Source organism: Oryza sativa, chromosome 7, assembly GCF_034140825.1.
Source record: "Oryza sativa Japonica Group chromosome 7, ASM3414082v1".
Classification (NCBI taxonomy): domain Eukaryota; kingdom Viridiplantae; phylum Streptophyta; class Magnoliopsida; order Poales; family Poaceae; genus Oryza; species Oryza sativa.
The window spans coordinates 6,636,565-6,663,488 of NC_089041.1; the positions used below are offsets into that span (position 1 = coordinate 6,636,565).

A 26,924-nucleotide genomic window follows, 5' to 3' on the forward strand; every position below is an offset into this window, starting at 1 on the left:
GTCAGCGATGTCTGTTCTTTGGTTGTTACCTGTGGACCCCCGTTTTTATAACAGGAATCAATCGTGTAAACAGTACCATTTCCCTGGATCAAGTAGTCTAGTACACACGAATTACCAAGTGCACATACACGAGTGTCTAGTACGAATTATTACATCATAAGCCCGCAGGCATAGTCTTAAATCATCGGACCGAGCGGTCCGGAATACATTCCAAAAAACAGAAGTAGGTAACGCAGCGGAGTCAAGGCAGCGGCACGCCATTGCCACAGACAACGACCGTAACTAAGACCTACTGAGCGCCATCGTCTTCATCACCCTCCTGGTAGTAAGCGTAGGGATCCTCCGAAGCTTCATCTCCGACCTCTGATTAAGTTTGTATATTGCAAGGGTGAGTACCAACCGTACTCAGCAAGCCACCACAGCAACAATGCATATGACAGGGGTATTCAAAGGATGGCTATGGTTCTTTTGCGCAAAGCAAGTTTTGTAATTCTTTTCACAAGCCTAAGACATAGCATAGACTGATCAAATTTTCGTACCAGTGTTCATATTAAACAATGACGGTTCTGTCCACCATCCATTGTGATCCCAAGGATAGCTTCCCACCATTGAATCGTCATGGTTTTCTGAGGACGTCCACATTCCCGCCTCTCAAGAAGTGGCTCCATCAATATAGAAATCATCATGCAATATCCCATCCCACACAAGTTAAGAATTTAGAGTCTAGCCAAGTGTAATACACGTCCCGGTGCTCAATAACCGCTAGCACGGCTATTCGACTAGATTTGGTTTATTCACACTGCAGTGGATGTACACTTTACCAGCACTCCGCGACTGCCCAACACATGAGCCTCGTCCCAACACATGAGACGCGTCACGGCAAAGCTTTTCGATAACCTCACATTGGCAGTACCCGCTCCATGAACTTTACATCCTCATGCACTCTAGGCGTAAACGGTTTCTTGCAGTGAGAGGAGTTCTGGCGCACCCGGGAAGGGAAGACTCACACATGCATTAAGTTATAATTATGTTTAAATTCTCTCATGGCAGTCCTACCGATGGCGACACCACTGTAGACACCCGCCTCAAGGTTCTACCAATGGCTGCCCCACCGTAGAGCCCCTGCCTCACACATCAAGAAACCACTATGCATGGATACTGCCTCCGCTCAGCTATCTATTCCGCTAGGTCTATACCCATACGAGAAGTGCGGTTGTACGGGGGTCGTTTCATGCTTAACTTCATGTCTCGGTCCTTAATTGACCGGGGATGGTACTAGCCTTTTCCGGATACCACCCAAATCCTCCGTCCGCTCCAGTCGAAAACAGTTGTTTAATTTTATTTCTCCTTTCACAAATCATGTCATCAACATCATGGCAATGTGCCGCTCATGTCTCCACATGCCGCATCTCAATTACCTTCCCAAAGGTAATTGCCCAAGCATATAGCTTTTGATAAATATGAGTATGCATAAATCTAGAGTAGCATTTCTAAGCATTTGTCATAGTTGATTAGGGACTTATACGTAAATCATGGTTACAAGGATTTAAGGGTAAACAATAATCAAGGCATGGCATAATCACAAGTAGGATGTTTATCACTGCGTGTAATTTTATTTGTAAACAAAATAATTTTGCAAATAGGATGAACATGTTCAAGGAATAGTGATGACTTGCCTTGCTCAAAGTCTTGCGGGTCCTGGCCATCACTTGGATCCGCAACTCCCTCGGGCTCTATAGTTACGTGCGAAAATTGATTTGAATTCGGTTAGAATTCAAATAAAAATCCAAATAAATCCAAATGGAAGTCGAATGCGAAAGTCGATTCTTTTTTTATTAACTTTACTATTCGCGAACTAGGGAAAACCCAATTTCGATTTATACATCCTAAACTATTTTTGCGGATAGAAATTTCTATCGCGAGCTAAATATCGGACAAAATCCTAAAATTATCTTATAATATTGTACGATTTAATTTAGTCTATGACTAAACGATTAAATATAATACACGGCTAAAATTCCTAGTAATTAAATCCGAATTTCTACCGTGAATTGATTACTTATAGAGATTACCCAAAAATAATCTATAATAATCTATAAGAATTCATCTATTTGTTTAGTTATTAATTACATCTAAATTACTACCGTGAATTGATTTCTTATAGAAATTACCAAGAATAATCCATAATTTATATTAAATTCTCCAATTCTACGACTATAATTAATCTATAATTAAATTCTAATTATTTTAAATTTTCTAAACTTGCCTAATCTCCCTCTAATTTCTATTTATTTTTTTCTTTTCTTTTTCTCTCCTCTTTTCTCTCTTTTCTTTTCTTTTTCCTTCTCTTTCTCTCTTTTCTTTTCTTTTTCCTTCTCTTTCTCTCTTTTCTTTTCTTTTTCCTTCTGTTTCTTTCCCTCCCGGTTTCTCACCTTCCTTCTTTCTTCTTTCTCTCCCTCGGCTTCTCCCTTCTTCTCTTTCTCGGCTCTCTCTCTACCCGGCGGCACGGTGATAAACAAGGGGGAGGGGCAGCGGCTCACCGACACCGGCGGCAGCGACGACGGCGGTGGTGACAACGGCGCACGGCGTGGCACACTGGGGCGGTGGCGCGGAGGCACGAAAGCGGCGGCACGACAGCACGAGGGCGGCGGCGCGGCGGCACGGCGGCGGTGGTGCGTGGAGAAGGGGAGAGGGAGAGGAGGAGGGAATGGAGTGGGGTGGAGAAGGGGGAAGGGGCCGGGGTTTTTATAGGGGAGAGAGGGGGAAAAGGGAGAGAAGGAGGGGCAGGGGTGAAACGATGGAGGCGCGGGGCGCGAGGCGGTGAGGAGACGGGCGCGCGGCGACGGGACGGGCGACGCGATGGCGCGTGGCTCGGGGCGGCGACGCGATGGGCGGGCGACGCGACGGGCGGCGACGCGACGGGCAGTGACGGGGCGTGTGGGCGCGCGGGGCGACGGGATGGCGGCGCGGCGCGGCAGTGGCGAAGTGTCGGCGCGCAGCGGCTCGGGGCGCGAGGCACGCGCGGCATGGGAGATGGGACGGGCGTGCGGCGAGGCAAGGGCGCGGGGCGCGAGGCGACGACGCGACGGTGATGACGATGGCGCGCGGGGCTCAAGGCGGCGACGGTGACGGCGGTGGCGCGCGGCGCTGGGCGACGGCGCGTGGCGGCAGGCGGCGCTGGCGCGTCGGCGCAGGCTCGGGCGGCTAGGGGCAGAGGTGGGAGAGGAGGGGGAAGGCTAGGGACCGCATCGAACACCTACGCCATAATGAACAGTGTATTTTCCTATTTATCCCGATTTTAGTTTATTTCCCATATAAATTTGATTCTATAATTTCTAAATCTTGCATAAATGAAGTTTACTCAATATTTGTTTTATCTCAACTAATGAATTCATCCTAGATTAATATTGCTCATATTTTATTTGTATAATTTATTTGAATTTTTAATTAGGGTTAATTCTTATTCCATCGCATTTAAATTTAATTGATACGAATATGATCGTGATAATATTTTATTTATTCCTATCCACACCTAATCTTTATTTTAAATTGAATTTATTTTACCAATTTACTTCTAGGGTTTATTCCTAATTAAATATTCTTTACTCACGATTAATGAACTTCGAAATCAAATCCAAATAAAATAGGCGAATAAGATCGGCATGATGCAATTAATTTAAAAGTTTTCGAAGGTCCGTATTTTTAGAGTTTTGCTTTTATTGGTCAAATTTTCAGGGTGTTACAAACCTACCCCCCTTAAATAAATCTCGTCCCAAGATTTCTTACCAGTTTTCGAATAGATGCGGGTATTCCGTCCTCAAGAATTCTTCGCTTTCCAAGGTGGCTTCATCCTCAGTGTGATTACTCCATTGTACCTTGTACATATGCCACACTTTGCTCCTAGCCCTCTTTTGGCTTCATCCAATATCCGGACCGGGTGTTCTGGATACGTAAGATCATTGCTAATGTGAATCTCTTCCAGCGGAGCTTGTTCTTCCGGCACTCGTAAGCATTTCTTTAATTGAGACACATAGAAGACTGGGTGCACATCAGCGATATTCTCTGGTAGCTGTAACTGGTATGCAACTTCTCCTCGTCTAGCCGTGATTTGAAAAGGTCCCACATATCTTGGCGCTAGTTTTCCTTTGATCTTGAACCTTTTCGTTCCCCTCATCGGAGAAACCTTTAGATAAACGTAATCTCCTTCCTTAAACTCCAGGTTTCTTCTTCGGGTGTCCGCGTAACTCTTCTGTCGTGATTGTGCCACTTTTAGACGGTCTCGAATCAGGTGAACCTTTTCTTCGGCTTCTTTGATAATGTCAGGTCCAAATACCGCCCGTTCACCTGTCTTGGTCCACATTAGTGGGGTATGACATCATCGACCAAATAATGCCTCATTTGGTGGCATCTTTAGGCTCGCTTGGAAACTGTTGTTGTAGGAGAATTCGGCGTAGGGCAAACATCTCTCCCAGTCTTTGCTAAAATCCAATGCACAAGCTCTCAACATGTCCTCCAGAACCTGGTTGGTTCTCTCTGTCTAGCCATCTGTTTGTGGGTGATAAGCTGTGCTTAACGCAAGGTAACTTCCTAGGGCTTCATGTACTTTTTCCCAGAAATGCGAGGTAAACTGTGTGCCTCGATCAGATATAATCCTCTTAGGTCCACCATGAAGACATACTATCTTGGTCATGTATAACTCGGCTAGCTTGGCACTGCTATAATTTGTCTTAGCGGGGATGAATCTCGCCGTCTTGGTGAGTCGATCCACGATCACCTGTTGCGGTCTTGGGCAATCCAACAATAAAATCCATACCTATCTCATCCCATTTCCATTCGGGAATCCTAAGGGATTGTAGCAAACCTGCCGGTCTTTGGTGCTCAGCCTTCACCTTCTGGCACACGTCACAGAGTGCTACGTACTCTGCCACATCTCTCTTCATGTAGGGCCACCAGTATCCTTCCTTCAGATCCTGGTACATCTTGTTACTTCCGGGGTGCAATGAATATGCCAATTCGTGAGCTTCCTTTAGGATTAATCCTCTCAGCCCACCCTGTTCGGGTACATAAATCCTCTTTTTATACCATAGGACATCCTTCTCGTCGGTAGAAAATTCCTTTGCAAATCCTGCAGCTAGACGTTCCTTCACCTCTCGGATTTCCTCGTTGTCCTTCTGGACCTCTTCTATTTGGGTTCTCAAAAGAGGTTGAATGTCCAAGGTGTTTATCTGTCCATGAGGTACTATATGTAGGTTTAGTTAGGCCATTTCCTCCTTAAGCTCAGGAGCCATTCCTTCCGTCCTCAAATGATTGCAATGGCTCTTCCGACTCAAAGCGTCGGCCACCACGTTTGCCTTGCCGGGGTGATAGTGAACCTCCAAGTCATAATCCTTGATTAATTCCAACCATCGCCTTTGCCTCAAGTTGAGATCTGACTGGGTGAAAATATACTTCAGACTCTTGTGGTCAGTGTAGATATCGCAATGATTTCCAATCAGATAATGTCTCCAAATCTTTAGCGCATGAACCACAGCTGCAAGTTCTAGGTCATGGGTAGGGTAGTTTTTCTCATGTGGTCGCAATTGTCGCGATGCATAGGCCACAACCTTTCCGTCCTGCGTCAGTACTCCTCCTAGTCCTTGCCTTGATGCATCACAATATATAACAAAGTCTTTCCTGATGTCAGCAAGAACTAAAATAGGCGCAGAGGTCAACTTTTCTTTGAGCTGCTCAAAGCTTTCCTGACACTGTTCTGACCACACAAACTTCTTTTCCTTCTTGAGTAGTTGTGTCATTGGTCGGGCTATCTTAGAGAATCCTTGAATGAACCTTCGGTAGTATCCGGCCAAACCTAGAAAACTCCGAATCTCAGTCACAGATTTGGGTGCCTTCCATTCCGTAACGGCCTCAACTTTAGCAGGATCCACTGCTACTCCACCGGCTGAGATTACGTGGCCTAGAAAAGCGACTTCTTTTATCCAGAACTCACATTTACTAAACTTTGCATATAATTTATGCTTCCGAAGTTCCTCGAGTACCAATCGCAAGTGTTCCGCATGTTCTTCCTCATCTTTGGAGTAAATTAAAATATCATCGATGAATACTACCACAAATTTGTCCAAGTAATCCATGAACACTTTGTTCATGAGATTCATAAAGTATGCCGGGGCATTGGTTAAACCAAACGACATTACGGTGAACACATACAATCCATATCTTGTTGAGAACGCGGTTTTGGGTATATCCCTAGTCCTAATTTTCAATTGGTGGTATCCTGATCGAAGGTCAATCTTAGAGAACACCTTAGGTCCTTTGAGTTGATCAAAAAGATCATCAATCCGTGGTAGTGGATACTTGTTTTTGATAGTTACTTCGTTCAGTGAGCGGTAGTCCACACACATTTTCATGCTACCATCTTTCTTCTTGACGAATAGCACTGGGGCTCCCCAAGGTGACGAACCGGGGCGTACAAATCCCTTTTCTTGCAACTCTCTGATTTGCTTTTTAAGTTCCTCCAACTCATTGACTGGCATCCGATAAGGTCTCTTGGATATGGGAGCAGTACTGGGTATCAGATCAATAATGAACTCTATGTCACGATCTGGTGGCATCCTAGGTAAATCTTCTGGAAACACATCGGGAAATCGTTGCACTACAGGCATTCCTTTCAGGGGTAGCATGGTAAATATGCCTCCGGCACGTTCGGTTAGTCTAGGATCTTGATCCATAGTTGCTCTCATATCCGATCCCCAGGGTGTGGTCAGGGTAACTTCCCTACGTCTACAGTCGATTACCCCTCTGTTCTTTGTTAACCAATCCATAATCAATATGACATCTAGGGTCTGGGGTATCAAAACCATAAGGTTGGAGGGAAACACCACATCCCTAAGATGAATAGGTACGTCTATGCAAGCATGACTCACAATTATCTCGCCCCCAGGTGAGTGTACTATCATAGGTTTTCTAAGTCCCACTAGGGTTAAGTTGTGCTTTTGACTAGCCTTCAAAGATATGAATGAATGCGATGCACCAGAATCGAAGAGGACTTTAACCGGGACAGAATTGATAGAGAACATACCCATTAGTACGCCCTGATCTTCCTGGGCCTCTTCAGCTCGAACATGGTTCACTTGTCCGCGTCCAAATCCGATAGTGGTCCTATTAGTTTGCGGAGTCTTGAATAGACCTCGTCCGGCAGCAGGGGTAGTAGTTCCACGAACAGTCATTGCATTAGCACCAGTACGGACAGGAGTTTTGCGTGGATGAGGGCAGTTGTTGGTGTAGTGCCCATACTCCCCGCAATTGAAGCAGTCCACATTCTTCTTGGCTCCAGGGGCAGCCAGAGTTGGCGTAGGGGTGCGGTTCTAAATCGCAACCAGCCTGTTGAAATTGCTAGGTGCGGCGGGGCGGTTGGTCGCCACAATAGGGGGTTTCCACCCAGACGAAGTGGCTCCCTTGAGTCGCTGAAGCAATCCCTGAGGTGGGCGATTCATAGCAAGCCTCCTCTTGCGGTTGTGCTCTACAGTCCTTTGATCGTTCTCCAGCCTAACGACCTTGTTGATTAGGCTCTGGAAACTCTCATGATCTTGCCCAATCATAGGTCCACGCAACTCATCATTCAGCCCTTCTATGAACTTGTCGATCTTTTCTTCTTCATCTGCGAGGTCTCCAATTGCATAGCGGGCAACCTGAGTGAATCGGTTCAGATATTCCTGCACCGTTGTGTTCCCTTGTCGCAGCCTTCTAAACTCGTTCTTCTTCATACGCATTACCGCAGCAGGCACGAAGTTCTCGTGGAATGCTGCAGTGAACTCTTCCCAAGTGGGTTCTCCAGCATCCTCTTCCCGAGCTTCCTTGTAAGTATCCCACCAATCACCAGCGGGTCCCTCCAGTTGGTTTACTACGAAGATCACTTTGTCGGCTTCGCGTACCCGGACAAGGGTCAGTTTCTTCTCTATGATACGTAGCCAATCTTCTGCCTCCATAGGCTCGTCTGCCATAGCGAACGTGGGTGGCTTGGTCCTCATAAACTCTCCAAAGCTCGATCCTCCGCGGTTGCTTTGGTTGTTTGCAATGGCTTGCAGAAGTTGGGTTTGAGTAGCCATAACTCCGGCCAGGGTGGTTAGGTCAGGTGTCTGAGTTTCTTCATTGATGGTTGACGCCCGACGTCGGCTGGCCATCTGTGTAGGCCGATAAAGTAAGTATCCTAATTTTCTAACTAGCTCTTATGGTTTTATCCCATTAAGGGAATTGTTTTGATGTGAACTTTGTTTTGCAAGCATGGTGGAATAAACTCATTTATAACACAATAGCAATAATATCATAAATAACATCACAGAGGTCCACAAATAGTACATAAATCATGATGCAATTGACTGCACACATACGCAGTCCAAATAAGGTTCGTCCAAAAGATACATCAACTAACCATCAAGCTACTCGTCAATCTAGGTAAGAAAAAGGGGGTGTGTGTGTCTCGCATACTATCCAAAAACCATCTGAAGCGAGATCGAAGCTGCAATAATCCTCCAGTCTAGTCATCCAACCATCCGCAGGATCCTGGGGCAGGTAGAGGGTAGTCGCTGGCACGGGCAAACCTGAGTCCCCACGGCTCGGAAATAGTGGCCTCTGGATCTGGCTTGGGCTTCTTGCCCGAGGGTCGGGTGCTCTTGCAGGCAGTGCTAAGGGTGCGAGGGCCTCGGAGGAACGTGATGCAGGGAACGGGGGTCTCATCCTATGAAGGATCAGTGATGTCTGGCTCGATCTCTGGCTTGGTATCGGTCCCCTCTATCTCAGAGTCGACCTAGATCGGAGTCTCCAAACTGGAACCCAGCTGCGGAGAAGGTGTAGAGATCAGTGGAGTGTGCACAATCTCCGGCGCAGGTGGCTGTGTCACTGTCGGGTCCACCAAGTAAGGAGCTGACTCAATAGCCAGCATACCAACCTCTCCCAAAAGAGCGTGGAATGCTGGTGGGTACGGCGAGGTGAGGAAAAAGTAGCGGTCATGCCCTACTGCTGTGGAAGTAGAAGCCCCTGTGGTGCTGACCGTGGCTGCTCAAAGCTGCTCCTCCAGCTGGCTGACGTGCTCCTGACTCTCTCTCAGCTGCTCCTCAAGTGTATCCATCATCCCGCGGCGATCGTTGTACTGGGCAGATAACTGCTGGAACTAGTCGCCGTGGACCTGGAGCTGTGCCTTCAGTGAGTCTATCTCACTGCCCCAAGCCTGGTGCTCCTCTTCCAGCTGAAGCTGCTGCGCTGTGAGGTCAGTCACCTCGGTCTCTAACTCTCCCACACGCCTCTGCTGGTCGTCGATCTCTAACAAAGCCTCCTCGTAAAAGTCGTCTACTGCCTCAGCCCATCGTGACAATCGGGTCACTATCGGGTTGTAGCAGCAAGGTGTGTCCTGAACTGTGCAGAAGGAGTTGCTCTCCTCTCGAAACGGGTGGTGAGCAAACTCAGTACTCGCCAACTCAGCTAGGTGGATAGAGCTAAGTCGGAGGAAGGCCTCCCGTGCTGCGTCCTGCATCGCGGTCTCCAGTAAGTCGCGACGGTGGCGTGTCGGGAAGCTGTAGTCTAACTCCGAAGGAACTCGCGTGTGAACCTCGACCCGAACCTCCTAAACAGATCCACACTGTCTCACTCGGTAGATCGGAAATCTGGGGTATCGCAGACGCCTCATCAGCCGGTGTAGCTCAATGACGTATCCCTCTAAGCGGGGTACGCCCATCTCCCAGGTAGCGGGTGAATCCTAATCTGCCATCTAATTTTAAGAAAAACCCAAGGTCAGCTGAGAGTAAATCTTGTTTAGTGAAGAAAATAGTTAAGATTAAGATGAAAATCGTACCGAGTTTTGTAAACATAGTGTTTTTATTTTTGAAAGTATTATTAAATGGGAATTTCTCCCTTGGCCAACTTAGAAAAGGGGTGGGGCGCCTTTTTGGTCTTTTCCTACAGTCGTATGGCTCTGATACCAGCTTTGTGGACCCCCGTTTTTATAACAGGAATCAATCATGTAAATAGTACCATTTCCCTGGAACAAGTAGTCTGGTACACACGAATTCATAGCTGAAATACCAAGTGCACATACACGAGTGTCTAGTACGAATTATTACATCATAAGCCCGCAGGCATAGTCTTAAATCATCGGACCGAGCGGTCCGGAATACATTCCAAAAACAGAAGTAGGTAAGGCAGCGGAGTCAAGGCAGCGGCACGCCATTGCCACAGGCAACGACCGTAACTAAGACCTACTGAGCGCCATCGTCTTCATCACCCTCCTGGTAGTAAGCGTAGGGATCCTCCGAAGCTTCATCTCCGACCTCTGATTAAGTTTGTATATTGCAAGGGTGAGTACCAACCGTACTCAGCAAGCCACCACAGCAACAATGTATATGACAGGGGTATTTAAAGGATGGCTATGGTTCTTTTGCGCAAAGCAAGTTTTGTAATTCTTTTCACAAGCCTAAGACCTAGCACAGACTGATCAAATTTTAGTAGTAGTGTTCATATTAAACAATGACGGTATTGTCCACTATCCATTGTGATCCCAAGGATAGCTTCCCGCCATTGAGTCGTCATGGTTTTCTGAGGACGTCCACATTCCCGCCTCTCAGGAAGTGGCTCCATCAATATAGAAATCATCATGCAATATCCCATCCCACACAAGTTAAGAATTTAGAGTCTAGCCAAGTGTAATACATGTCCCGGTGCTCAATAACCGCGAGCACGGCTATTCAAATAGATTAGGTTTACTCACACTGTAGTGGATGTACACTTTACCCGCACTCCGCGACTGCCCAACACATGAGCCTCGTCCCAACACATGAGACGCGTCACGGCAAAGCTTTTCGGTAACCTCGCATTGGCAGTACCCGCTCCATGAACTTTACATCCTCATGCACTCTAGGCGTACATGGTTTCTAGCAGTGAGAGCAGTTCTGGCGCACCCGGGAAGGGAAGACTCACACATGCATTAAGTTATAATTATGTTTAAATTCTCTCATGGCAGTCCTACCGATGGCGACACCACTGTAGACACCCGCCTCGCGGTTCTACCAATGGCTGCCCCACCGTAGAGCCCCTGCCTCACACATCAAGAAACCACTATGCATGGATACTGCCTCCGCTCAGCTATCTATTCCGCTAGGTCTATACCCATACGAGAAGTGCGGTTGTACGGGGGTCGTTTCATGCTTAACTTCATGGCTCGGTCCTTAATTGATCGGGGATGGTACTAGCCTTTTCCGGATACCACCCAAATCCTCCGTCCGCTCCAGTCGAAAACAGTTGTTTAATTTTATTTCTCCTTTCACAAATCATGTCATCAACATCATGGCAATGTGGCGCTCATGTCTCCACATGCCGCATCTCAATTACCTTCCCAAAAGTAATTGCCCAAGCATATAGCTTTTGATAAATATGAGTATGCATAAATCTAGAGTAGCATTTCTAAGCATTTGTCATAGTTGATTAGGGACTTATACGTAAATCATGGTTACAAGGATTTAAGGGTAAACAATAATCAAGGCATGGCATAATCACAAGTAGGATGTTTATCACTGCGTGTAATTTTATTTGTAAACAAAATAATTTTGCAAATGGGATGAACATGTTCAAGGAATAGTGATGACTTTCCTTGCTCAAAGTCTTGCGGGTCTTGGCCTTCACTTGGATCCGCAACTCCCTCGGGCTCTATAGTTACGTGCGAAAATTGATTTGAATTCGGTTAGAATTCAAATAAAAATCCAAATAAATCCAAATGGAAGTCGAATGCGAAAGTCGATTCTTTTTTTATTAACTTTACTATTCGCGAACTAGGGCAAACCCAATTTCGATTTATACATCCTAAACTATTTTTGCGGATACAAATATTTTGTTACCATAAGTTTTTAATTTAATCTACCCGAGCATTATATCCATATAATAGGTTAGAAATTTCTATCGCGAGCTAAATATCGGACAAAATCCTAAAATTATCTTATAATATTGTACGATTTAATTTAGTCTATGACTAAACGATTAAATATAATACACGGCTAAAATTCCTAGTAATTAAATCCGAATATTTACCGTGAATCGATTACTTATAGACATTACCCAAAAATAATCTATAATAATCTATAAGAATTCATCTATTTGTTTAGTTATTAATTACATCTAAATTACTACCGCGAATTGATTTCTTATAGAAATTACCAAGAATAATCCATAATTTATATTAAATTTTGCAATTCTACGACTATAATTAATCTATAATTAAATTCTAATTATTTTAAATTTTCTAAACTTCCCTAATCTCCCACTAATTTCTATTTATTTTTTTCTTTTCTTTTTCTCTCCTCTTTTCTCTCTTTTCTTTTCTTTTTCCTTCTCTTTCTCTCTTTTCTTTTCTTTTTCCTTCTCTTTCTCTCCCTCCCGGTTTCTCTCCTTCCTTCTTTCTTCTTTCTCTCCCTCGGCTTCTCCCTTCTTCTCTCTCTCGGCTCTCTCTCTACCCGGCGGCATGGCGACAAACGGGGGGGCAGCGGCTCACCGACGGCGCGCGGCATGGGAGATGGGACGGGCGTGCGGCGAGGCAGGGGCGTGGGGCACGAGGCGACGACGCGACGGTGACGACGATGGCGCGCAGGGCTCAACGCGGCGACGGCAGTGGCGCGCGACGCTTGGCGACGGCATGCGGCGGCAAGCGGCGATGGCGCGTCGGCGCGGGCTCAGGGCGGCTAGGGGCAGAGGTGGGAGAGGAGGGGGAAGGCTAGGGACCGCATCGAACACCTACGCTATAATGAACAGTGTATTTTCCTATTTATCCCGATTTTAGTTTATTTCCCATATAAATTTGATTTTATAATTTCTAAATCTTGCATAAATGAAGTTTACTCAATATTTGTGTTATCTCAACTAATGAATTCACCCTAAATTAATATTACTCATATTTTATTTATATAATTTATTTGAATTTTTAATTAGGGTTAATTCTTATTCCATCGCATTTAAATTTAATTGATACGAATATGATCGTGATAATATTTTATTTATTTCTATCCACACCTAATCTTTATTTTAAATTATATTTATTTTACCAATTTACTTTTAGGGTTTATTCCTAATTAACTATTCTTTACTCACGATTAATGAACTTCAAAAACAAATCCAAATAAAATAGGCGAATAAGATCGGCATGATGCAATTAAGTTAAAAGTTTTCGAAGGTCCGTATTTTTAGAGTTTTGCTTTTATTGGTCAAATTTTCAGGGTGTTACATTACCGATATTCTATTGCACACTATAAATAATCTGGCCACCTTAGGAATATTATCCCACTTATCACTATTTTGGTGGGAGGTGTTGGGGGTGAATTTTTATATGTTTTCAAAGAAAAGATAGTATTACTATTATAGGGTTGTTTAATATGCAACCTTTTCGTATATTAGAGGATCGATTAGCTTTAATTTCGATCAGTTTTTTTATTTAATTACTGCCAGGGCTTTGTCTCAGAGTGTGATTTTCATTAAAAAGAAAAATATTTACAAGAAAAAGGTTACAAGGAAAGCACCTGAAAAAATTACAAAGTTTGTAACCAATAAAAAACAACTTGCCTAGGGCATCATTCATTCTACACACTTCTCTCATGAACAAACTTCTCCATGCTTCAAAGGAACGTTGCTAGGCAAATATGCTAGGCAACATTGAAGAAGACTTCCAGCACCACTATTCGGAAGAAATTGAGATTAGAATCTCACAGGATTCCCAGATGCCGCCAACATAATCTCTGACTAAAAGGAGAGAAGAAGAAAAGGTTCTCTCTTGTTTCTCCATGACCATTTGCACAAAGCACGCATGTCAGATCATAAATTAGTTGTAAATACGACAACATGTGACAAATCTATGACTTAAACACGTGTATATTTCACCGCGCAGTTTAACCCGTGTTTGGAAAAAAAATGACAGCTCGAACTTCGTTCAATTTTCTCGTACGTGCTAGACCATCAATATATTTTCCGAATACGCGCCGATTGACTTGGAATTATTACTCCAAGCGGTGGAAAAAGAAAGCGGTTCTCTGCACGTCTATACCTCTTACATTTTTTCCAAACGGAACTATTGAAACGTTGAATAATATAAACGACTTTTCTATGCTTGTTTTCGTAACAGTTTTTAGTGATAGATATTTCACTTTACAATGGAAATCGTAATTTATATATTTAATATATGTACTCCCTCCGTCCACTAATATAAGGGGTTTTGACATTTTAATTGCATTGTTTGACCATTCGCATTATTAAAAAAATATTAAAATTATTATTTATTTTATTTGTGAATTACTTTATTATCCATAGTACTTTAAGCATAACTTTTCATTTTTTATATTTGTACAAATTTTTCTGAATAAGACGAGTGGTCAAACAGTGCAAGCAAAATATCAAAATCCCTTATATTAGTGGAAGGAGGGAGTATTTTTCAGGACAGAGATTAAGAAAAAAAACTCATCGTTAGTTTAAATTTTTAGTCAATCTCGGTAAGGAGAAATGAAAATGAGATAATGAAGGTTCCTTGGTCACTACTGCCATCAGTGCCATGCGGCCCTGCGCTGCCTTTTCCATTACTGGAAAGAGCAGAGTACGTCCAAGAAAGCGATGTGTCTAGCAAGAAGTGTCATCGCTTTTGTCCAGGTGAACTCTAGTTTTTCTTATTTCTATCTATCTAATTAAGTGGTATATACCAGTACATAATTTGTTTATTTACGATGCTATTTATCTAGGGACATAAACGGTAAAAATCATGAAATCGAAAAACAGACCTAAAACATTTTGTACATTCATAAAAAAATTATTCGTGATATATACGGTGAACTCTACTAGGCACAGGATACATTCACGCCGAATTTTAACTTCATACACAACTTTATTTGTGAGTAATAAAAACAAAATTTTCTTGCGAATAGTGCACTATGTAAACATACTTTGGTGCTAGCTGGAACTCCCATATAGGTACTGGATTCCTCAACCAGCACCACGAAGCGGCATGATTTGGGAACTTCCTCGATGCATTGGCTCGAATCGAGTCGCTCCCCATCACCTCTATACCACCATCGATTAATCCAATAACATCTCCGAAAGCACAATTCATATAAATATCAACCAAATATCGGTTAACAGTTTCATCAAATATTCATCAGAAACCAACTCCAAGGAGATGTTGTGTTGTCACTCACTGTAGAGGAGAACTAATTACAAAAGAGAATTCTGCCTACCAATGTTGTTCATTGGGATGTCGAGGATATCGCCGCCACTGCCACCTCCATGCGAGAGAGCCATAGCCGCCACCGGATCTACCTGCAAGAGATGTTGCCTCCACTAGATCCACCCACGGAAGCCGCTAGATCTGCCCGCAGGAGCTGCGGTTGTTGTAGTTGATGGATCCGCTTGAGAAACGAAGGGGGGGAGGGCGTTGGAGTCAGGAGGAAGGGTTGCCTTGGCATGGAAAGGGGCTGGCAAAGAGGGGAGTGTGGATAAAGATGAGGGGGTGGGAGAGAATAGGAAGGGCGGAGAGGATAAGGATGAGGGGAGGAAGGAGATTGACTAATTGGCGGACCGGTGGGACGGTGATTTTGTTCTTCCACATAAGTGTCGGTTTAATTAAAATCCACCAACAATGACAATTTAATAGGTGCTAGTTCTTATTAGAAATCAACACCTATATCTCCTAGCTAGGACTCATAGGTGGCAGCTCCTTTAAAAACCGGCACCTACATCACCACATTTGTGCTGATTCTCCCCCAAAGGCATCCCGGTGGCATGCTCTTGGGTGAAAAGTGCACTATAGGTGTCTAATCTATAATTTTCGGCACCTAAAGTGCCGTATTTTTGTGTTTCTGTTGTAGTGGTAATTAACCAACACTATTCATCTAAAATTTGTCATTTTATAACCAAATTTAGTTTCGACTTGAGATTTGGAATGAATATATTTCATGCTTTATGCCATTCTCAAGTAATTTCTTTCATGAATTTGGAGAACATTAAATATGTTTTTAATGGGTTTTCACTTATTTGATTTATTCACTGGATATTTCACGGTAATGAGTATCCGAGATCTGTATACCGTGCACGGAATCCTTGTTTGATTTAATTCACTCAAAAATTACAGATTTAACTAAATTAATACATGCTAAAATTTGGAGAAAGAGCGTGTTCTAATTGGATGATTAGAATAGAAAATTGCTCAGTTATAAAACAAATACTATAAATAAAAAAGTTAAATTATATCATATTTGTTTTTTATGGGATGGAAGAGGGAGTATATATTTCCACGCTGCCCTTTAGTATACACCTCCATTAATTGACCGTAAATTTAGAATAAGGCCAGCATTAGTGGCAGATATTAAGAACGCAATGACACGGCTATTTATAGCACGATCCAATGCTGTAGAGTAAAGCTGCACATACCACAGTAGTCTATCTAGCACGTACGTAGTACAGTAGCTAGAGACATGGGCGACATGGTGCTTCTCGCCACGCGCCAAGGGGTAGTCTGCCACAGGCACAGGCTGCCGGTGATTTCATGTGCCACAAACACAAAGCCGTCGAGGCTTAAGCTGCCGCCGGGGCCAAGCACGCTGCCGCTGATCGGCAGCATCCACCACTTCGTGTCGTCGAGCGAGAGCGTGCACAGTGTCATGCGGAGGCTGGCCCGGGAGCACGGCCCCGTCATGCAGCTCTGGTTCGGCGAGGTGCCCACCGTGGTCGCCTCGTCGCCGGAGGCCGCGCAGGAGATCCTCAGGAGCAAGGACCTGGCGTTCGCCGACCGCCACCTGACCAGCGGCACCGACGCGTTCAGCTTCGGCGGCAGGGACGTCGCGCTGGCGCCGTACGGCGAGCGGTGGCGCCACCTCCGCCGGCTGCTCACGCAGGAGCTGCTCACCGCGGCGCGGGTGCGCTCGTTCCAGCGCATCCGCGAGGAGGAGGTGGCGCGGCTCGTGCGCGACGTGTCGGCCGCCGCCGCTGCAGCGCCCGGCACGGCCGTGAACCTCACCGAGATGATCACAAGGCTGATCAACGACATCGTGCTCCGGTGCTCCGTCGGGAGCCGGTCCAAGTACAGCGATGAGTATCTGGCTGCGCTAAACGACATGGTAGGCCAGACGTTCTCGCTCAGCGTCGCCGACCTCTTCCCGTCGTCCAAGCTCGCGTCCATGGTCGCGACGGCGCCACGGAGGGCGCTGGAGACCCGCAACAAGATGGAGCGCGTCATACAGCAAATCATTCAAGAACGGAGGGACCAAATTGAAGCGGACATGGCGAGCGGCGATCAGGTGACGGCGGCGGCGGGGAGCAAGTCATGCTCTCTCGACGTCCTGCTCAGGCTCCAGAAGGAAGGCGGCGCACCGATGCCAATTACAAATGATGTTATAGTTGTGCTTTTGATGGTAAGCCAACATCACACATCTCTATATATCCTATAATTAATTGTAGCACGTAGATTAATTACTATAAGATTTTAGATGATATATTCTTGTGATTTTTTAGTTTTCTTTAATAGTTCATATATATTTTTTAATGTTTTACACTGACTTATTTAGATGTTTCAATTAGTATTTACTTATATTTTATTAGTTCATTTGCAAATATTGCACGTGGTAATCCATGAATGTTTCACCAAGTAATATGTGATGATTCAATAGTTACCACATAATGTTGCGTTTATGAACCTTGTTAACTCCACACAAAAGTAGAGTTGATGGGAGTAGTTTCAATTGTTACCACATAATGTTGCACTTGCTAACCTCACATGTCCTTTTTTTTCTTAAAAAAAATATGGGAATTAGTGTGGGGTGGTGGTAGAATCACCATCACTACTACTCCCATTTATAAGGAGTATAGATAATGATATTTCAACAAAACAAAGCAAAGGTGGTCCTTGCAAATATATTATTTCCTTTGATGTTTCACTAGTTAGGACCCACCGTTCAAGTAGTTGTTGCCAGTGTTGTAGTTAGTACTCCTTAAATTTTACATTAGTTTGAAACATTTTATGAAGTGAGTTGAAATATTTGACTTCAAGTAATGAAACAATTTTTTTGTATGTGGTAAAATAACACCCGTTTTGTCGACAAAATTATTTACGTCAAAAATATAATCATGTAAGATATTATTGTAAATGTTAAATTATAAGTAATAAAATGGTGTGATCGGATTATTAATTGGATAAATAATTTAGAAAAAAATGATTTGAAACTTTCAAAGTAATTGGTTTTAAATGGATATCATATCGGGAGAGCAACCATCATGAAGAGAAGAGAAAGAAGTCCTGCATAACATGTATGCATGCATGCAGTGGGACTATGAGACAAGTCTACGAGTACAAAAAAATGAGCTATTGAGATCAAATGAGCAAAGCATACACAACAGTACTGTAAGATAGTAATTAAACTAGACGATATAGTTATGTTCTGCTGAAAAAATGGCATCATGGTTAGTGCTAATAGAATTATCTTTAAGCTATGTGTACTGTAGATCCATATTGTGTAAGTTTATGTAAAAATGAATTAAGAAAAATAATCATGTTATATAGTTATTTAAAAAAATATTATTGCAGGATATTTTTGCGGGGGGCACCGATACATCGTCAACAACACTGACCTGGACCATGGCAGAACTCATTCGTTCCCCTAGAGTAATGGCCAAGGCACAAGCCGAGGTGCGTCAAGCCTTTGAAGGAAAGAACACCATCACTGAAGATGACCTTGCCCAACTTAGCTATCTCAAGATGGTAATAAAGGAGTCCTTGAGACTACATTGTCCAGCACCACTCTTGGCTCCTCGCAAATGCCGTGAGACATGCACGATCATGGGTTATGATGTACCCAAGGGTACATCTGTATTTGTGAATGCATGGGCAATATGCAGGGATAGTAAGTATTGGGAGGATGCAGAAGAGTTTAAGCCAGAGAGGTTCGAAAACAACAATATAGAATACAAAGGGAGTAACTTTGAGTTTCTACCATTTGGCTCTGGTCACAGAATATGTCCTGGCATTAATCTTGGGCTGGCCAACATGGAGTTTGCATTGGCTAACCTGCTCTACCATTTTGACTGGAAGCTACCCAATGGAATGTTGCACAAGGATCTTGATATGCGGGAGGCACCTGGACTTATTGCCGCTAAACACACTAGCCTGAATGTATGTCCAGTTACTCACATTGCTCCAAGCTGCTCATAAATGCCAATGTAACAAATAATGCCTCTTCAAAAAGAACATAACAAATGTGCTATCAGATATTAGGTTTACGTGATTCCACAAAAAAACTTATGTGCCTAAGCGGAAACATATAGAGAGCTTATTTATGTACTCATGCTTAATAATATATGTATTAGGTGTTGTTGATGCGAAAAACATGAGGCCTAGGAGATCTGCTTAACTCCAGTGCAGGTCCAAAAATCTTGCCTTTAGGTTCGTGAGCGTGCCAGTTGATTTGATCCAGCAATCAACAAGAAATAAAGACAGCAAAATAGCGGTTAAATCCATAAATAATAGCTGATCGGCCACTCGCCGGTGATGTATCATTTATCTTTGAGCCGATGTCATATTTGAATCGATCGTCAGTCATAAATAGGCAAGAAAGGACTAAATCTATTCAATCGGCTGTAGATATCAATAGTATATAATGCTTTCGTTGATATCTATTTAAATCAAGTGATTGGGATAGATCGGTCGCCATGCCGAGACAATATAAATCACTTACATCGAAATATATATTAACAAGGAGATTATAAGCATTCATAGCATAGCCGATCAGATAGATCTAGCATGTATCGGCTAGTACTCCGATATCACTCTATATTAAGATATTAAAGCAAGCAAAATATATCAAACGGGAAGCTTAATATACCTAAATGCAGCAAGATCTTAACATAAGGGCGGATTTAACATATCAATCAAGCATATGAGATATAAAAGAGTTAAATCAGGTAAGATCGGCTGAAACTCCGATACTACCCTAATTGGTAACCAAAAGCAGGTTAGAGATTGAGATTCTAATCACGACTTATAAGATCAAACTCAACTGATGCAGCTATAAGTATGAAAAGAAGGAAAATATCTAGACAATCAAGCCGTTGAATGTTTCATAGGGTGGTGGATAATATAAGGCAACATTGGTATTTAACCTAATCGGTTGCTTTCCAATGATAGATGTTGGCCGATTGAAGGTTAAATAACAATATTGTCATAGATTATATAGGATATATGATAACTCGACGAATTACATAAACAAGATTAGAGTATCATAACAAGCTTTACCTCTAGTTGAAGATCAAAACTGATGCAGCTCAACCCGAAAGCAAGAACTCGTCGAAAGTAAACGAAAGTAAAAGAGTGGCGATGCGCCGAGATTGTATTGAACGTGTGTTGTTTGATTACATGGGTTCAGGCTCCATTTATACCCGAGATACAAAATATGTCCTTGCCAGACACTACACTTATCTCTATCAAACTCTAAGATACCATAAGTCTTTGCGGCAGACTTTTGCCCAAACATATCTCTAAGGAAATTATATAAGATATCCTAATTAATAAATACAATTGCCTAAACCGAGAGCTTTTTCTCCATCGTGGCAATCCCTATGAAGCACTTTGAACAATTCTAGAAACAGCCTTGAAACCGTCTTCATTGTAATCGGCTGCATTACCTCCATCGGCTGTATCGGCTATCCTCTATCCGATCCATCCCAGTCGATGTACACTCCAGCCGATACATTCGCAGCCGATGCATACTCTGTTCTTCGAATCGATCTCTTCATCGAATCTGCCTCGATCCTAATGTTGAACCTGGTTCACATCTTACCAAATTTGGTCGTTAACAGGTGCTCAATCAAATTACATCCTATAAAGTAACAAGCTCATTGTACTTGTATGTTTGTCCTGCCAATTGGACAGCCCATCTCAGACATGTTTGGTTTTCTATCATCCTATTGCTCCAGCCAAAAATACATGTCGGTCTGTACTTTACTTATTGCATTAAAGAGTGGGAAATTAGCAGTTGATTAGTGGCATATGCCAAATAGGCTTGTCATCTTGCCTTCTCATCTAGCTAACATAGCCCCCTTTTCAGACAAGAAGTTGTGGCGCATCCATGCCACGCCTCTTCTTCACTTCAATATAGTGTGCAATTGATGTGCTGAGAAAAGTGGTGGAATTGAAGAGCAAGAGCAATGGATCGATTCCCCTTAATTAATTTATGGAAAAATGTTAATTGTTAGGCGAATCGGGCGGCCAGCTGTGCTAGGGTTTTGGCCAAAGACTGAGATGGCCTGCATGACGTTGGGGATGACAAGTGGGCCCAACTCCACCTATTAGTGGCCAAGCGGGCGTAGCTTGGCTAGTTGAGCCATGTTTGGGGATACAGGGTTTGATTAGTATGGTATCCCGAAAGCACACGCAATCGTTCAAGACTTTGATCGTATACATATTGATAAACATATTACTTGCATGATAAAGCCAAAGTGACGACAGACAAAACAAGTGTGTTGATATAAGGTTTTGTGGTACTATCTACTTCTATGGCAATGTTTTACAATTAAATCTATGCCTAGGTTACGAAGGAACATGATATAGCAAATCATGGGTTTGGCAATAATCACAATAACTCAAAACAATACAACTTAATTAATCAAAATTACTCCCTCCGGCCCAAAATTAGTACCACTTTCGATTTGTGCCAAAAATAAGTGACCACTTTAGAGTTCTACTCATCTCATTAATCACCTCTTATTAAAATTCCTTCGCATCTTACTCGAAACTATTTTGGGTTGGTCTCTAAAATAAGCATTAAAATCTACCAATTCAACAGTCTAAATCCTGCCCCAACCCCTCTACGGGTTCTAAGAAAACTTTTAAACAGTGACCATTTACCTAAAAAACGTTGTTTTCATCATCGCGCAGCATGACCGCTCCGTGTGGCGAAGTGTCGACGACGGTATATGGTCCTAGTCATTTGCTCCAAAGTTTTCCACGATCGAAGAGCTTTACCCTTGAGTTGAACATCAAGACCTTGTTTCCTGGTTCAAACTCCTTGATTTTCATTCTCCTATCATGCCATCTTTTGGTTTGTTCCTTGTACATCTTGGCATTGTGATAAGCTTTATCTCTCCATTCCTCTGGTTCCGATAGCTAAATCTGTCGGTGGCATCCAGCTTGTCCTAAATCCATGTTACAAGTCCAAATCGCCCAATGCACCCTATGCTCCAGCTCAACGGGCTAGTGGCAAGTCTTCCCATAGATGACATGGTATGATGACATGCCAATGGGCGTCTTATATACGATCCTATATGCCCAAAGAGCATCAGGTAGCTTATGCTTCCAAGCTTTCCCAATCTCATGGACGGTTTTCTTCAAAACATTCTTGATCTGTTTATTGGATGTTTCTGCACTTGTATAGGGATGGTATGGAGTTGCAATGTTGTGTTGTGCCCTAAGCTCTTGTAAAAAGTTTCAAAAGCCCTGATGATAGGCACTGTTATCAGACCATTAAAATAAATCAGTTTCAAACATGTCATTTGGCTGGAGTAGATAACTTTGCTTTGTGAGGTAATGCTTGTAAAGATTTGAGAAATCCCTATGCCATCTATTTTTTTCTAATTTTTCATTAAAAAGTTGTAATTGCGTTGGAAAATAGTTGTTGGATTTGCAACATTATAAAAGGAGGAAGAACTGAAATCAGTGATGCTCCCAGAGATGTTCATCAAAATGCTGCTTAGTCAATATCATATTTCAACTTGATTTTTTTTTCAAGTGAATTTCTTATGCCCCCTCCATTTATCTTGAATCATATCGTGACACATTTTCCTTATATTAGCATATTTGTTGTACTCTTAATATAATTCTCACTTTGTTTTGTAGTTGACATCTGATTTTGGACTGGACAAAATTCATGCATGCTTCCCCCTTAAGTTCTAAATCATTTCGATCAAAGGGCAGTGTTTGTCCACATATGCAGATTCAGGGTGCTTTACTTACTGGATATTCATGGAGCTTTATTTTGTCCACATAGCATGTTGTTTTTTTGTTTACTTGTAGAATGTCTCTGAGCAAAGATATCATGCATGCCATTTAATATATTCAAACCTAATTTTGTTAGGATGGCACCATACAATATTTTTGAAGCATGTGTAATCGATGTGTTTCTCCCATTTCAAACTCCAAAAAACGCTACTCCCTCTGTTTCATATTATAAGTCATTTTAACTATTTTCCAAATTTAAGTTTTAACTTTTAAGTTTGACCAAATTTATAGAAAAATATAACAACATTTTTAACACAAAACAAACATACTATCAAAATATATTTAATTTTACATCTAATAAAAATATAGTACGACTTATAATATGAAACAAATAAACAGGGGTAGTAAGATTTTACTTCATTTAGTTATGGTTTAATATGCCTAAGAGCAGAGTTTTCCTTACCGTATTTGAGACCGTTACCATAACCTAGCAATATCATGGTTACTAGGGAAACCGTGTGGTTACCGTACGAACCATGAAAAACCATGTGGTGACTGCTCGGTTTAGCAAACCCCTGCCTAAGAGTAGATGGAAATTTATGTTGACTTAGTGCTAAGAAAATAACCAGTACCTATAATGTTGGCTATTTTTATTTTGACAATTATTTTGGGATATATGATTTATAAATTCTGGTTAAACAGATTATTTTTGGTAGATAATAATTTCTAAAATGAGAATTTTAATGCACTCATATGATATATTTTGTAGAAACGTGTGTTGCACGATACCAGTAGATCTGCAGTAGATGAATCAGATAGAATGAGCTTTAGTAAGAGTGCTCCAGTATAGAGTGTAATAGTTTGAATTATATTTAATAGTCAATACGGAAACAAAGTGAAAAAAATAATTTATGATCAGTAAAGATTTTTATATTTAAATTTATAGTAGTTTAAAAGTCAATGCTGAAAATCGTACTAGGATGAAACAAAACCCAAAAATGAACTCCACTATTAATTGTATTTTAAATTCAAATTCAGCACCGAGACTGATAAGATAGGAACTAAATAGCCGATGAGAGGTAGCATTTTTTCCATTGCAGTAAATAGGAATCCCTGTAGGGGAAGACATACAGTCTCGTGTACTAGTTTACTAACTAGTAATCGTGCACGTGCAATGCACGTTTTTCATAAAATATATCGTAGGAGTACATTGAAAGTTTGGAAACTATATCTATCAAAAATAATTTATTCAACCAAAATTTATAAAATATATCTCCTGTGTAATTGTAAAAAAAAGTATAACCAACATTATCGGTACTTGTAAACATGGGTATGACTGTCTTTTGTACGAATTTTGATAGGAGGGAATAAAATAGAACAAAAGCCAGAGGCTATATAAAATTACAATCTAACAAAAAAACAACTGTACCAGCCCTTTTGCTCTGTAGCTGGTCCACTGCTTGATCTCGTCAAAAAGAATTTGTCGACAATTCGTTGAATTGACCATCCCTCTTTCTCGAAGTTTCTATTATTTTGTTCCGTCCAAATTCCCCAGCAGACCAGCAAGAAGAGGGTCCTGAGCCTTTTTCTTTGAATCTTTTCTGATGAAGTCTTGTGACACCACCATTCCAATACTGAACAGGCCGAAGGAGGGCTTGCTGAAGAAACTTCAGTTAAGCACAGGCTTATTCCTATCTGGATGGCTTAAACTAATCTACTCTTCATGAACAAATGATGAGATGTCTCAAGGTTTGATTCGTAGGGGACAAAAGTAATTGTATGGCCAGCCTCTAAGTTATAAACAGCAACAGTCCATATGCGATTCTAAGCTAGGAGACAAGCAAAAGATTAATTTGCACCTCAAAGTCAAAGGGGCCTGACTTCCAAACAGGTTGCATCAAATCTGATCAGATCAATACCTTGCCATGTATGCTGGCTTTGCCATGTAGAATTGTAGATGCCTAATTCTGACCATCGCCATGAGTTCCTTTGGTGAGTGACAGTGTCACCCCTTCCAGCAAGCAGCGTCAAATCCCAAAATATTCAGTTAAGAACCCCCATTGATAGGTCATGCCAAACATCATCTATCCAATGATTGTCAACCGGCATCCTGTACTGCCATGTTGTTTCAAAAATGCATGAATAATGATTGCCCTATTGTTTTTAAACTGCACGAAAAGTGTAGCATTATATGCAGTTGGAACAATGTTGTGTTTCTAAAAACATGGTTTAGTCCTCATCCAAGAACCTAGCAAAGGATTCGAAATTGGCAAAATCCTGACATGTAAACAAAATACAAAGGACACGAAATTACCAGTGATTTCACCAATTATTAAATTCCTTATTTTAAATATACTATCTTTTTATAAGCAAATATGCATGTTGAAATCACTAAAATGTAGATCCAGACCCTAAATTATACTATAATTTTGACAGGCAACACCACAGCAGCATAATAAAGCTTCAATTAGCAATCAACAAATCAAGAAAAAGAGTCAATATGGATCAAAGATATAGTAGGAGCAGTACAGTACCTTGTCCTGGCACATGCCAATGCTGTGTGTAAACCACGGGAAATGGAATAGATGGCATAGCATACTACGCACCAGATGACATTCACCATAATGATGGCAATGGTAAGTTTCCTTTTATAAGGCACTGCTCAGCCCAACTTAAGCAGATGTACCCCAATCAATGAAGCCAACTTAAGCAGATGTACCTGGATCATCATTGTCTTCAGCAATGTTATTACCACTGAAAAAGAAAGGGTGTGTCAGAAATCAAAGTCATTTTATAGATAACCCAGGATGCTAATTAATGTAGTCTAATACAGGGTTCAATATTTCTCTTTCAGCGTTTATATCGGAGGGTGCCGATGTACTGAAATTTCGGAAATTTTGAACAAGATTTGGTAAAAAAAGATTTGAACAAAATGTTATCAAATTTACAAAAAAATAAAAATAAATTAAAATTTCGACCGAAATAATATCATAGGGTTGTCCGACAGAACCGAAACTTCCGAAATTTTGGAAATTTCGTTACAGAATTTTGAACCTTGGTCTAATATTGGTAATCTTAACAAAGTTATTCAGCATTGCAGAAAGTTCACACACACACACACACACATATATATCAATAATGAAGTAATCATTCCAATACCGAATCATCGTTGCCATCGTTGAAATATAGAGATGGCGTACATAGAGTTTATACAATACAAAGTGATTGCTAGTTGATCAAAATCCATAAAACCTGGTTAAAAATTTATATTAGTATGTGGATGAGTACTCTTGGCAGATTGTTTTTTTTTTATCAAACTTCTATTGATCTAATTAATCGAACAATGAAATATGAAATCCCAAGAACACTTATCCTTCAATGCCATGTATAACCAAGAACACTCATCCTTTAATGCCATGTATAACCCATGAAATTATATTCGATTTACGACTTACTTATAATGGTTTTTCAATAGAAAATCAACGACTGATTACGTCAATATAGTAGGGACGGCGCCGACCGGAACACGGCCTTCCCCATGCGGCACTACTCGCCGACGTCGCCTTAGCCACCATCACGGTGTCGAGTTCGAACAGCATGATTGCCGAGAAGACAAGCTTTTCTAATGCCAATGCGATCGCTAGTTGACTTGATTAGCTAATTAAGATTAACTAGGAAGGTACGAAGCCCGCACATTCGTGCGGGCATGTATTATAGGTTGTGTTTCAAACACTATAACGATATAATATAAACCGGAGAACATTTTGGGAATATAAATCGGAAATGAATTTTGCACAGATGCACGGGCATCTTATTTGTTATTAAAAAAGAATGCTAAAAGGAATCATACATCACTACATATATACTATATATATATATATATATATATATATATATATATATATATATATATATATATATATATATATATCTATAT

At 41.8% G+C, this 26,924-nt stretch overlaps 2 protein-coding genes across 2 annotated transcripts; one reads left to right on the forward strand and one right to left on the reverse strand.

The window, feature by feature from the left end:
- Positions 1–7,361: 7,361 nt before the first annotated feature.
- On the reverse strand, positions 7,362–8,177 carry LOC136357299 (uncharacterized). The gene has a single exon (XM_066312363.1). It carries the CDS (start codon positions 8,175–8,177, stop codon positions 7,362–7,364), a length of 816 nt encoding a protein of 271 aa, XP_066168460.1.
- Positions 8,178–16,400: 8,223 nt separating this feature from the next.
- LOC4342734 (ent-cassadiene hydroxylase-like) lies at positions 16,401–19,381 on the forward strand. Its single transcript, XM_015790208.3, has 2 exons — positions 16,401–17,414; positions 18,584–19,381. Exons 1-2 carry the CDS (start codon positions 16,479–16,481, stop codon positions 19,205–19,207), a joined length of 1,560 nt encoding a protein of 519 aa, XP_015645694.1. The 5' UTR covers positions 16,401–16,478; the 3' UTR covers positions 19,208–19,381.
- Positions 19,382–26,924: the final 7,543 nt, after the last annotated feature.